This window comes from Cynara cardunculus (assembly GCF_001531365.2).
Source record: "Cynara cardunculus var. scolymus isolate 2C chromosome LG 10, CcrdV1, whole genome shotgun sequence".
NCBI lineage: Eukaryota > Viridiplantae > Streptophyta > Magnoliopsida > Asterales > Asteraceae > Cynara > Cynara cardunculus.
Window position 1 is genome coordinate 1,093,514 of NC_037537.1, and position 12,417 is coordinate 1,105,930.

General features: G+C 34.2%; 1 protein-coding gene across 1 annotated transcript; it reads left to right on the forward strand.

Annotated features, from left to right (window-relative positions):
- The first annotated feature begins 7,230 nt into the window (after positions 1 to 7,230).
- LOC112520408 (G-type lectin S-receptor-like serine/threonine-protein kinase At4g27290) lies at positions 7,231 to 11,785 on the forward strand. Its single transcript, XM_025128791.1, has 7 exons — positions 7,231 to 8,500; positions 8,760 to 8,915; positions 9,063 to 9,214; positions 9,370 to 9,580; positions 9,861 to 10,098; positions 10,185 to 10,335; positions 11,327 to 11,785. The coding sequence occupies exons 1-7, from the start codon at positions 7,231 to 7,233 to the stop codon at positions 11,630 to 11,632; spliced, it is 2,484 nt and encodes an 827-aa protein (XP_024984559.1). The 3' UTR covers positions 11,633 to 11,785.
- The last annotated feature ends 632 nt before the right edge of the window (positions 11,786 to 12,417 follow it).

Below are 12,417 nucleotides of genomic sequence, written 5' to 3' on the forward strand. Positions count from 1 at the left end.
TAAAAACAAACAGTCTGACTGATTCAGATTTCAGACTTCAGCACCACCTCTTAAAATTCAGAAGTGAATTCAGACTTCAGAATTCAGCACCTCTTAAAAAACAAACGCCACATAAGTAGCTACAGGCCGTTCCGACGCGCCCTTGACCTATCTTGATAGTAAATTTAACTAAGATTTCTTTATTACTACGAATTTATCGATAAATTACATACATTTTTAAAACTGTTTAAATTCCACTAGTAAAATAAATAAATAAAAATTTAATTTAAATTTTTATTTAAATCATCAACGAAATTTTAAAATCCTTCGGTAATCCGCTAGTAATTTTATTTAATTTTCTTAATTTCTTAAACGGATTTAAACCCTTCGGTGATTTTCATTTGGTTTTGGTATAAATGTAATAAAAATATACGTACATACTTATAGATGTATACATACATATTTACATATGAATACGTACATATATACAAACATACATATTTATCTAGTAAATACAAATATGTGTGTACCTAGATACAAATACCTACGTACATTCATGTAGATACATACTACATACATCCACGTATTATATATGTGTATAGACTTGTGATCATGTGAGACCAGCCTGTTTTCGTGAGAACCGTGAGACCAGCTTTTTACACTTGAAATTTCACAGCAAAATGCTGTGAAGGTGACTTTTTTTAACCTTCACAGTGTTTATGCTGTGAAGGTTCGATTTTTTTCTAACATTTACAGTGTTTTTGCTGTGAAGTTTACGTGTAAAAATGTGGTCTCACGGGTCTCACGAAAACAAGCTGGTCTCACGTGAACCCAACCCTATGTGTATATGCAGTAAATACACATACGCACATGGATATACATACATACATATAAGTATGTACATACATAATTACATATATTTAGTTAACATGCATACTACACATATACATATGCATACATCCACCAGGCTCGTTCTTGAGATTTTATAAGCCCTAGATGAGATGTAAAAAAGGGTCCGAGAGATCTTCAATATATTGTTTTTATCAATAATAAATAACATTGAATTCAAGAATACTAATAATTTATATAAAACCGGTTCATGTATTCCTAAACTCAAAATCAATAAGTAATTATTTCTAAATTAATATTATCTAAGAGCATCTCCAAAAGCTTCTCCAAAATGAAAAATGAGGATTTTGAGCTAATATTTTGCTCCAATGGCTTACCCAAAACCATCTCCAAAATGTAGAAAGTAGGAGAGAGAAAGAGAATGGTTTATTATATTTGGAGCATGAGCAGAGTGTCATTGTGTTAGGCATCAATTAAAGCGGACCATATTGGTTGTGATATTGAGCTGCGCCGGGGGGGGGGGGGGTTTGGGACAGACAAGACAGTTGGTTGTAAATGAATAACACTTATTCTCTTTCAATCAACAAAATGAGTATTTGTGTTGGGAATCAAAGCAAGCGAGCGAAGGCGAGTGATAGTCAACAACAAGGCCCAAACAAAATGTCCAAAGAAAAAATCCATGCCATATTGATCGAAACGACTCCATACCCTCAGTGGCTCTGCTCTACCTCCCGTGTAGGTGAGGGGCAAGCTAATTGAAATTAACTTCTCCCACACGCAAATCCCAATAGATCCCATTTTTTATCACTCCACATAGCTCACGACCGACATTTTGATAACATCAACAATCACTTATATATAAGCAAGACTGTCGTAGGCAATGGGCTAGTCGCTTGCTGCTGACTGATCACTCGCTCCCCTATATGGAGAACACCCCAAAAATTATTACTAAATGTGACCCTAATGCGAAACTTTAAAAATAGATATTTAGAGAGAGATAATATTTTAATAGATTAATGAAATATTTTAATATTATAATCCATGTTGGATTCTGTATAATAATCTACTGGAGATGAATGTAACTCCTTTTGGAAATTTTGTCTTTTGGTTCTCCGTTTTGGAGAAAGTCTGTGTGAATCTGTTGGAGATGCTTTAAGGATATCATTTTTACATGGTATCATCAATCTGTTCCAACATAAAAAACGTCCCTATGGTATACCTTTAATATAAACATTCACATTATTTGGGGTCACAATGTTGACTATTCAAAGTAACATTATATGAAAATCAATGTAGATCAGTTGAGTTTCATCTCATCTCATGTTAATGTTTTTCATCATTGTTTTAAACGTTTAGGGCATCTCCAAAGTTATGTTATATTTTTCTAACAAAAATTACATTCAACTCTAAACTAGAGGAGCGATCAAATGCAAACCACCCATATTTGTACAAACCGTGCAAACGGGGCCCATTCAAGGGAGAACTGGTTAGTTTGTGGTAACCGTGAGATCCAATCTCAACCACAAATCAATAGATAAATTAGGAAATTTATAATTTTGGTAATTTTTAATTAAAATTTTAATGCAAGGACATTTTAAGTATTTTCTTTACTTTCTCCTCTCTTTTCTCTCCGTCCCCGTCTTTCGGCCACCGTCCTCGGGTCTCCGGCCACCATCCTCCGGTGATACCACAGTGTGATACTCAAGCACATATAAGATGCATTGTGATACTACTGTGTTACATATTCGATCGACCGCACAAACGACCACAGTGTAATACCCAATCACATATATGATGCATTGTGATACCACTGTGGTATCACCGGAGGACGGTGGCCGGAGGCCGGAGGACGGAGAGAGAAGAGAGGAGATAGGAGAGATGCGGGAAAATACCTAAAATACCCTTGCATTATAATTTTAATCAAAAATTACCAAAATTATAAATTTCATAATTTATCTATTGATTTGTGGTTGAGATTTGATCTCACGGTTACTATAAACTAATTAGTTCTCATTTGATTAGGCCCCGTGCAAACTACCCCTATCCGTCGATTTTATTGTTTAATTTAATGATTTTGTTTTATGAAATTGTTTAGTATTTTGAAATTGTTTCGTATAGTAATTTTCTAGATGAAATTGTTCATATAATACTTATAGAATTTTAATTAAACTGTTTCATGTATTTATTTAAAATTAATATAATGAAGATGATAATATCCAAAAATAACAACCCCACAATGAAAATGATTAATCAACCTCTCATAATTACAAAAATAAAATAAAAATTATGATTGATTGAATAAGGTTTGTACAAATAACATTGTTTGCAAAGTAAACCTCATCTTCAGAACTATCCATACTTTTCATACATTATTGACTATATAGGTGTGTGTGTGTGTATATATATATATATATATATATATATATATATATATATATGAGTCCATCTAAGGGAGAACTGATTAGTTTGTGATAATCGTGAGATCCAATCTCAAACGACAAATTAATGGATAAATTAAGAAATTAATATTTTTGGTAATTTGACTTAAAATTATAATTAAAGGGTATTTTAGGTATTTTAATTTTTTTTATCTCTCCTCCCTCTCTCTCCTACCTCCGACCAACACCATGTGATACCCAAAATACAAAAAACATACATAATATGATACCCAAAATACAAAAAACATATATAACGTGATACCCAAAACACACCAAATAAACTTTGAGTCCATTGTGATACCAACTATGGTACCACTGTCACAAGTGAGTACTTAGTGGTCAATCATCGGAGACGGCGTCTTGGTCAGACAAGATGACTGGAGGAGGTCAACGGAGTGGTGGTGGGTGTCGGAGAAGGCCTCTGAATTTGGTCCCTATGTGTTTGTGTATGTGTATGTGTATGTGTATGTGTATGTGTATGTGTATGTGTATGTGTATGTGTGTATATCTACATATATTAAAATAATTAACCTAATTAAATTAAAATGGAATATTAAACTAATTAAAGTAATTTAATAATCAACATAATTTACTAATTTACCCTTTATTTTATTTTAGTAAATAACATTAATTATCTAAAATAATTGGCTCATATTAGACCTCACATTTATTACAAACTATCTAGTTCTCATTTGATTAGACCCATATATATATATATATATATAGACATTTTAATTTAAGCGTGAGGTCCAACCTCAACTACAAATCAATAGATAAATTAGAAAATTTGTAATTTTGGTAATTTTGAATTAAAATTTTAATGCAAGATCATTTTCTCATCTCTCATCACTCCTCTCTCTGTCCCCCGGCTACCGTCCTCCGGTGATATCACAATGGTATCACAATGTATCTTATATGTGCTTAGGTATCACACTGTGTCTTTTGTTTAACAGAGTCAATATTTTTAGATATCACAGTGGTATCACCGAAGGATGGTAGCCGGAGGACGGGGGACGGAGAGAGAAAAGAGAAGATAAAATACCTAAAATGTCCTTGCATTAAAATTTTAATTCAAAATTACCAAAATTATAAATTTTCTAATTTATCTATTGATTTGTGGTTAAGATTGGATCTCACGGTTATCACAAACTAGTCAGTTTTCTCTTGAATGAACCTCTCTCTTTATATATATATATAAGTTGGACCACATTTTATGGTTGGTATTTTTTTTTTCAAAATTAAGAGTTTTTTTAGATAATAACAAGAAATCTATATTTAATATATTATAATACAAAAATAGAATTCATGTGAATAAAATAATCAAAAGAGTCACTAGGAGATGAATGATAGAGAATATATCAAGATTTTCTAGGCAAATAGTTTTAGACTTTGATACTACTGTACTAGATAAAAAATTTAAGGAAACAATAAACAATACTATATAATGAAGAACCAATTAATTTTTTACATGTTTTTTCTCCAATTTAATTAATTAATGCATCTATGGGACTTTAATATAACACTAAATTCTTTTTGAGTCCTATATTAGGTACTAAAAAATTGTGTTTCTTTTATCTTCTAAGTTTTTTTGAATTACTATTATATACTAAAAAAATTGGACCCTTATTTCATGTGGGCCCTGGACATGCGCCCGACACACACTCCCAAGGACGGGCCTGACACCCACCACATATATCTATCAATAGTTACTACTATTATACATATCTACATCTAGTTTATACATATAACAAGTACAAACATATATCGATTACATACATAAAGTTAACATAGATAAATATGTACAGTACAAACATAAATACTACATATAAGACATGTATATAGATATATAAATACTACTATATACATGTACTACATATATGTATCAGTAGATACTACTCTTATACATACGTACATAGATATACACATATAAGGAGTACACACATACATATACATAGATACATATATCTCCATCAATAGATACTACTACATACACACACAAATATACATACATATATATATATATATAGTTTATACATATACAGAGATACATATATCCGGAACTCACATGCATACTACATATATACGCTACATATATACATACTCTAAAACCGAATATAAACTCTAGAAGATAATAACGGGTAAGAAACGAATGAAATGAGGTGGAGGATGCCTTCAAGTGTCGAAAAAAGTTAATTTAGATTTTATCAATTTAATCTGTTATTTATTATCGATACATAAAAAACATAAACAAAACAAAATGTGTCCACCCCTCGATATATTTTGAATAAAAATTTAGTTCTTGTGTAAAAAGCTTCTTAACTAAATCGACAAGATTCTATTATAACCTTTTCTACTTCTTTAAGGATCATGTGGTGGGTGTGGGTGTCACATATTTTCTAAAATAAAAATTAATTCTTTAATGTACCTTCTATTCTTTTATCTATTTAATATCCGAATAAAAATTTAAAAAATGCATTATAAATAGATATATACCATACCATACAATCACATGTGAATAAAGAAACCCGATAAGATGTAGCGTTTTTACATGAAAAACGTCTTAATAATATTAAAGTCGTATTTTAACAAACATGAGATCATTTATTTTTTGATCTTATTGTTAAATTTCCGTTTAGATGTATAAAAATTAGTTTATGAATTAGTTATAAAAGTTCCACTCTTAACGACGTTTTTTTGTGCTTCGTTCAATTGAGATTCTTCAGGACAATAATCTTCAACAACACTCCATATGTTTCTAGATGGTAAATTTGATGATTTGCGCGTGATGATAACTAATGAGTTAAATATCATGACGGCCATTGAAAACGATTAACTTCGTGATTGAAAATCGACACGCCCTACGTCCCATGAAAAGCGCTACCACCACGATTAGTCCCAAGAAAAGATTTGTAGTCTTTTGATGCATACCACGCAGAATATCAGGATCAAAAAGAAGACATCAGGAAAAAGTTAAATGGAGTAGATGACAAATATATGGTTTTTTGTGTTGGCCAACACCTATAATCCTCTAACCACACAGACGTGGCTGAACCTCTTGGGCCGAGCTACAGGACCCAGTGGTCAGATAATGTTCAATATATCATTCCTATATGGCTATCTCCAATTAACAAGCATTAATTTCTGCAGAAAAATGAGGGGAGAGGATCTTATCAGACTTATGATATTCCGTGAGCCTGTTTTTCCTTTGTTCAAGATTTGATTAAGACCACTTTGTTTATTGTTTCATGTGGTGTTATACCTAATCCAGAATTAACTATTCAGCACACTGGAGAATTAGGACAAAGAACTACACATTAGATTGTTGCTGTAATTCTCAGTTTTTGGTTCCCAAACAATATTAGATTAATAAAAAAGCTGTGATCATTGGCTATTAAACATTTACAAGTTGCCTAATCACACCATTCACTTGAAAGTCATCGTGACATATCAATTTCGGATCTATGACCACAAACTTCTAGAAAATGGCCTTCGGGTTTCGGATAAATCTTGATGAAGCAATCGATCACAATAAGAATATTAGTGAAAAACCAAAGATGGAATGGAATTAGAACTGAAGTGTTGTACTGATATTATACCTGATCATAGCTAATAGCTCTTTTGTGCATGTTTAGTTTCCCATTTTCAGATTTTATGCAGATCACCTAGAATGTTTAACTCTAGATTTACACGAAAGATCGATAAACCCACTTGTATGATTCAGACTCATAGTATCTATTACTATTAAAGTCTTCATGCCATACTAGATGGAGATAGAAAATCAAGATTATTATATAATAACGTGGTTAGCAAATGTATTAGTATATATATATGGTCCAGTCAATAAAGAACTTTTCGAATGCTCCATTGAATCGTTGATCATCTCTCACAAATAGAGACTATATGAATCCACTTTTGGAATTTTACTATGAAAACTAATCGATCAAGTACTTCAAACCCGCAAAAGATGAGCACTTGGTTGCTCCTCACACTTCTATATTTGCTCATTTCTGTAAACTTGCAAACCTCCCTTTCAGCAGACACCTTGAAACCCCACCAAAACTTCACTGACGGGCTCACGTTAATTTCGTCGAACAAAAGATTTGAATTTGGGTTCTTCAGTCCTGGTAATGGTTCCTCCGGAGGTCGCTATCTGGGAATTTGGTTTCACAACCTACCGCTTACGGTGGTTTGGGTGGCCAACAGGAACAACCCTGTGCCGGACTCGTTTGGAAAACTAACGTTGAATGAAAATGGAGTTTTAATCCTTTATAATCGCTCACTGGGTACTTTGTGGTCGACCAATAACATACCCGTTGCTGCGAGAAGTTTCACTCCGGTTCTGCAGTTATTAGACTCGGGAAACCTTGTAGTTAGAAATGGCAGAAGCAATGGCGCTCTATTCTGGGAAAGCTTCGATTTTCCTACTGACACCCTTTTACCAGATTTTAAGCTGGGATGGAAACTGGATGTGAGATTGCACCGGTTCGTTAGGTCGTGGAAGAGCAGTGAAGATCCTTCAGATGGTCAGTATTCGTTTAGCCTGGACCCACCGGAAGCACCGCAGTTGGTTCTACGACATGGTTCACAGAAACTATACAGATGGGGACCGTTTGATGGGAGCTCGTTTAGTGGCAGCATCAGGTTGACTGCAAATCCATTGTTCCAAGCCATATTTGTTTACAATTCCGTAGAGCTTTACTACAAATTCAAAATATTGGATGACGCCATTCTATCAAGATTTGTGATTTCACCCATGGGTTTACTTGAGTGTTATACGTGGAGGGTTAATACAAGTAAAGATTGGAACCTTCTGATAACGTTCAACAGTGAACCTTGCGATAGCTATATGAAATGTGGGCGGTATGGGAGCTGTTATTCACTAAGTAGTTGCAAGTGTTTGAGTGGGTTTACACCCGAATCACCACAGGATTGGGGATTATTTAGTTATTCAGGTGGTTGTAGGAGGAGACACGAACTGGACTGTAGTCATCGAGATGGATTTGTGAAGTACGACGGATTGAAGTTACCAGATGATCCAACTGTTTGGGCAAATTACACAGATGATGAATGTAAAGCCAAGTGTTTGAAAAATTGTAGCTGTATGGCTTATGCTAATCTTAATGTTTATGGAAATGGCAGTCGATGCGTGGTTTGGATCGGTGATTTGGTTGATTTGAAGAACCTCCCTGGTGGTGGGGAGCAGATCTACATACGGATGGCACATGCTGAATTACGTATGTCATCTTAACTTTCTAACTCGTTTCTCCAAGGTCGAGCACCACAATTCAATTTTTCGATCCATTGGTTTGTACAAAGCCAAGAAGCAACCGATAAAGGTTATTCCTTTGTATGTGCAAAGACTTCCTTTTCCAACCTTCACAAGGCCAACTTGAGGGTCATCCCTTGAGGCTATATGTACCGTTTAATCTTGTGTTCATCCACTTTCATCAGATTTACATATATCTTAATTTGCTGGTTTGTGAAAACTCTCAGAGTCCATTGCTGATGCTAAGAGGAAACGAATAACAGTCAAGATTGTCTCCGTGGCAACCGTTATTGGAGTACTGCTTCTATCTATTGGTACCATATGGTACATCAGTTGGATAATGAGGGAAAAAAGAAAAGACCAAATAGGACGTAGCTCTAAAGGTACTCTTGTTGCATAATATCTCTAGTTGCTTAATCTATTAGATGTTCATTTGTATTGCATACTTTTGTTTTGATCATAGCATTCAGCTGCTTCATCAGTCATGTAAATATTGGCTGACCAGTTAATATTGTATCACTTTGTAACAGCTCAACATAGTGGGAGTTTCCAACAAATGGAAGAAACTCAAGATGAAGGCTTTCAACTACCTCTATTTGATCTTGATACCATATTTCTTGCCTGCAACAATTTTTCTGAAAGAAACAAGATTGGACAAGGCGGTTTCGGTTCTGTCTATAAGGTATCACTTCACGTAGCGCTTGTTAGGAAGATTTTTGAACAAAACGAGGTTTCTCGAGTGATCACTGCACAAATGTTTTGTACTGGTCACTAAAATCCCGAATGACGTCTTGTAAGTGTCCATTTACTATCTTTTATCACCATGTTATGCCACAGGGTGAATTATCGAATGGACAAGAGATAGCGGTTAAGAGGCTTTTAGAGAAGTCGATACAAGGCGTTGAAGAGTTGAAGAACGAGATTACTTTGATTGCAAAGTTACAACATCGCAACCTGGTCAAGCTCTTGGGTTGCTGCATTGAAGGGGATGAAACAATGCTAGTCTATGAGTATTTGCCTAATAAAAGCTTAAACAACTTCATCTATGGTAAGTTTATATATACAGGAAAATCGTATACAAATGAAAAACTGAGGAACACCTTGGCTAGTAATTTTTCTTCTAGACTGTATTTTGTAACATGCACACATGCATATGCACAGCAGCACATGTGCATAATGAACACATGCATAAAAAAACAAAAAAACAGCTTCAATTACTTGTATATGAATGTGCATACCATCCAGATGAACGGTTACCGGAGTATTTCATCTCCCCCATAAATTTGAATTACACAATCTTTTTCCAACTTAGTTCTTTGCATACACAGATAAACCAACGCGGAAACTATTGACCTGGAGAAAGCGCTACCACATCATTAAGGGTGTTGCACGAGGTTTGCTTTATCTTCATCAAGATTCGAGGTTGAGAATCATCCACAGAGATCTAAAAACTAGTAACATCTTACTAGACAGTGAGTTGAACCCGAAAATTTCAGATTTTGGCATCGCTCGTATATTTGGAACAGATCAAATACAAGAAATGACCAAGAGAATAATAGGGACCTAGTAAGTTGTCTTAATTTCATATGCTTGATGTGCAACATATATACTGATTTTATGTCCATTTCTTGACGTACTCGCTCTATCGACAGCGGTTATATGTCTCCAGAATACGCAATGAATGGTCATTATTCGGTGAAATCAGATGTTTACAGCTTTGGTGTTATAGTGCTGGAAATTTTAAGCGGCCAGAAGAATTGGGCATTTCATCATCCTGATCATGATCTTAACCTTTTAGGACATGTAAGTTCCATTCACAACTACTCTATCTACTAACTACGTTATTCTACGACAACAAAATCGGGTTTACAGAACGCTAAAAGTGTGTAAGGGGCCGTTTATCAAACGCTTATTCGGGTAAGCGCTTACCAAGTCACATTACCTTACCGAATCAATATGACAAGAACTAAGAATCTTACCCGGTAAGACCGAAGGCAAGGACTGAGAGTCTTGCCCGGTAAGTGACGGCAACGACTCTTACCACGATTAACACTTACCAGGTTAGTTGTTGCATACGATACCGTTTTGGTAGACTAAAATCTTACCCGGTAAGTAATTGATGGTTTTAAATTTTGCCCGTAAACAATTACCTGGGTAAATGTTGGTAAACAACGCCTAAGTGTTCTAATAGATTATTTTGTAGAACTTAATTTTGTAGCAGCAAATAATAAAACGTCATATCTAAAGTGTTACAATAAATTTATAGGATGTTTTAACAATTTTCTAATATATTTTTAGAATAAAGTATTGTATTGGTTATTTTATTGGACACTTTGGGAAAATGTCAGATAAACACATTTTTATAGGACTTTTGTATTTTTTTCTCAAAGTGTCTGCTATAAATTAGCTAAGAGAACACTTATAAACTTACTAAAACGTCCAAACGTCCTATAAAATTATTGTAATACCTATAGATATAGGATGCTTTAGTGTTTAGTCCTATAACCCTAAGTCCTATAAAAATGTTAAAGTGTCCTGTAGAAAGTCTATCGGGACACTCAAACATTCTTTTACGTCTCATAAACTCAATTTTGTTGTAGTGTTCCAATGACTGCTACTATTGATACTTATAACCTATGATTATGTGCTTTTGTGTTTACCGCTGTAAATGCACACATTCTATAAAGTGCAATATATATATATATATATATATATAGAACTATATACACACAGATGCATTTGCATTTTAATCGATCGATCTCACCAAGTGTTTCTGGAATACTGCTTAGTTCAGGCATGGATGCTTTGGAACAGAAGAGTTCCCCTAGAGATACTAGACCCAAATCTAGTACAAGAGTCATCCGACGGAAATCAAGTTATAAGATGTATTCAAGTAGCCCTTTTGTGTGTGCAACAATATCCCGAAGATCGGCCAAAAATGTCTACAGTATATTCCATGTTAAGTTATGAGAAAATGGAGCTACCTGAACCTAAAGAACCAGGTTTTTGCAGAGAAAGTTATACAAAGAAGTTTGATACATCGGCTAGTGACTCGAGTACATTTAATGAAGTTACTATGACGACGTTGGGTGGGCGTTGAACGTGTCGTGTGTGTGCATGTGTGGCTATCGATCTTGTGTTGTTTCTAACTTGTGCAATCATTTCTAGGTTTGAAGTTCAATATGTTGTTCCATACTTCATGTGGTGGTATAGTACCATATTTATAGGACATCCTGATGATTCTTACTTAAACATACTGTTAATTATCAAATTGATGCGTAGGTGTTTCTAAAAAGATTTGAATTTATAACTTGTGTTGGGTACCCGAACTAGGTCAAATGCGTACAAACCACCTGAAAACCGAACAAAATGGATTCATTAATGAATACAAAGCAACAATGTCATGACACAAGCATATAATGAAGTTACATTGTGATAACCGGGTTATTTGGTTATATTGATTTGGGGTTGTTTTTGAAAGGAGATGGTAAGTGGGGGTTTAATGTGTTAATGTGCTTAAAATGTTTTAAACTCCCACTGCCTCATTGTTTTAGAATAGTATTATTATGAGATAATTGTCTATTATCTCATTGGGATGTGGAAGAAGTAAATAAGAAGGATAAGAAAGATTTTCTCTGTGTGTGTTCTCTTGAGTGAAAAACAAACCTGTAAGGGAGCGAAAGAAAAGCTGATTCTGTGATTTCTATTTGAAATCTTGTTGATGTGTTAATTCATCTTCATCTACGTGAAAATAAAGGTGAGCTTAGTTTATTAACTTTTCTTATTTGGTATTTGAAATTTGAACCATATGGTTCTTACATGAGGATGATGATAAAACTATTTTTGGATGCTATTTGAGCATGATGGTGAGACTGGGTATAAAAC

Excerpts from the sequence above, each read along its gene's own strand:
- LOC112520408 (XM_025128791.1), top strand. The coding sequence starts at position 7,231 with ATGAGCACTTGGTTGCTCCTCACACTTCTATATTTGCTCATTTCTGTA. Across the intron at positions 8,916-9,062 it reads AATAGGACGTAGCTCTAAAG|CTCAACATAGTGGGAGTTTC; the intron begins GTACTCTTGTTG and ends ACTTTGTAACAG. Across the intron at positions 10,336-11,326 it reads ATCTTAACCTTTTAGGACAT|GCATGGATGCTTTGGAACAG; the intron begins GTAAGTTCCATT and ends TGCTTAGTTCAG.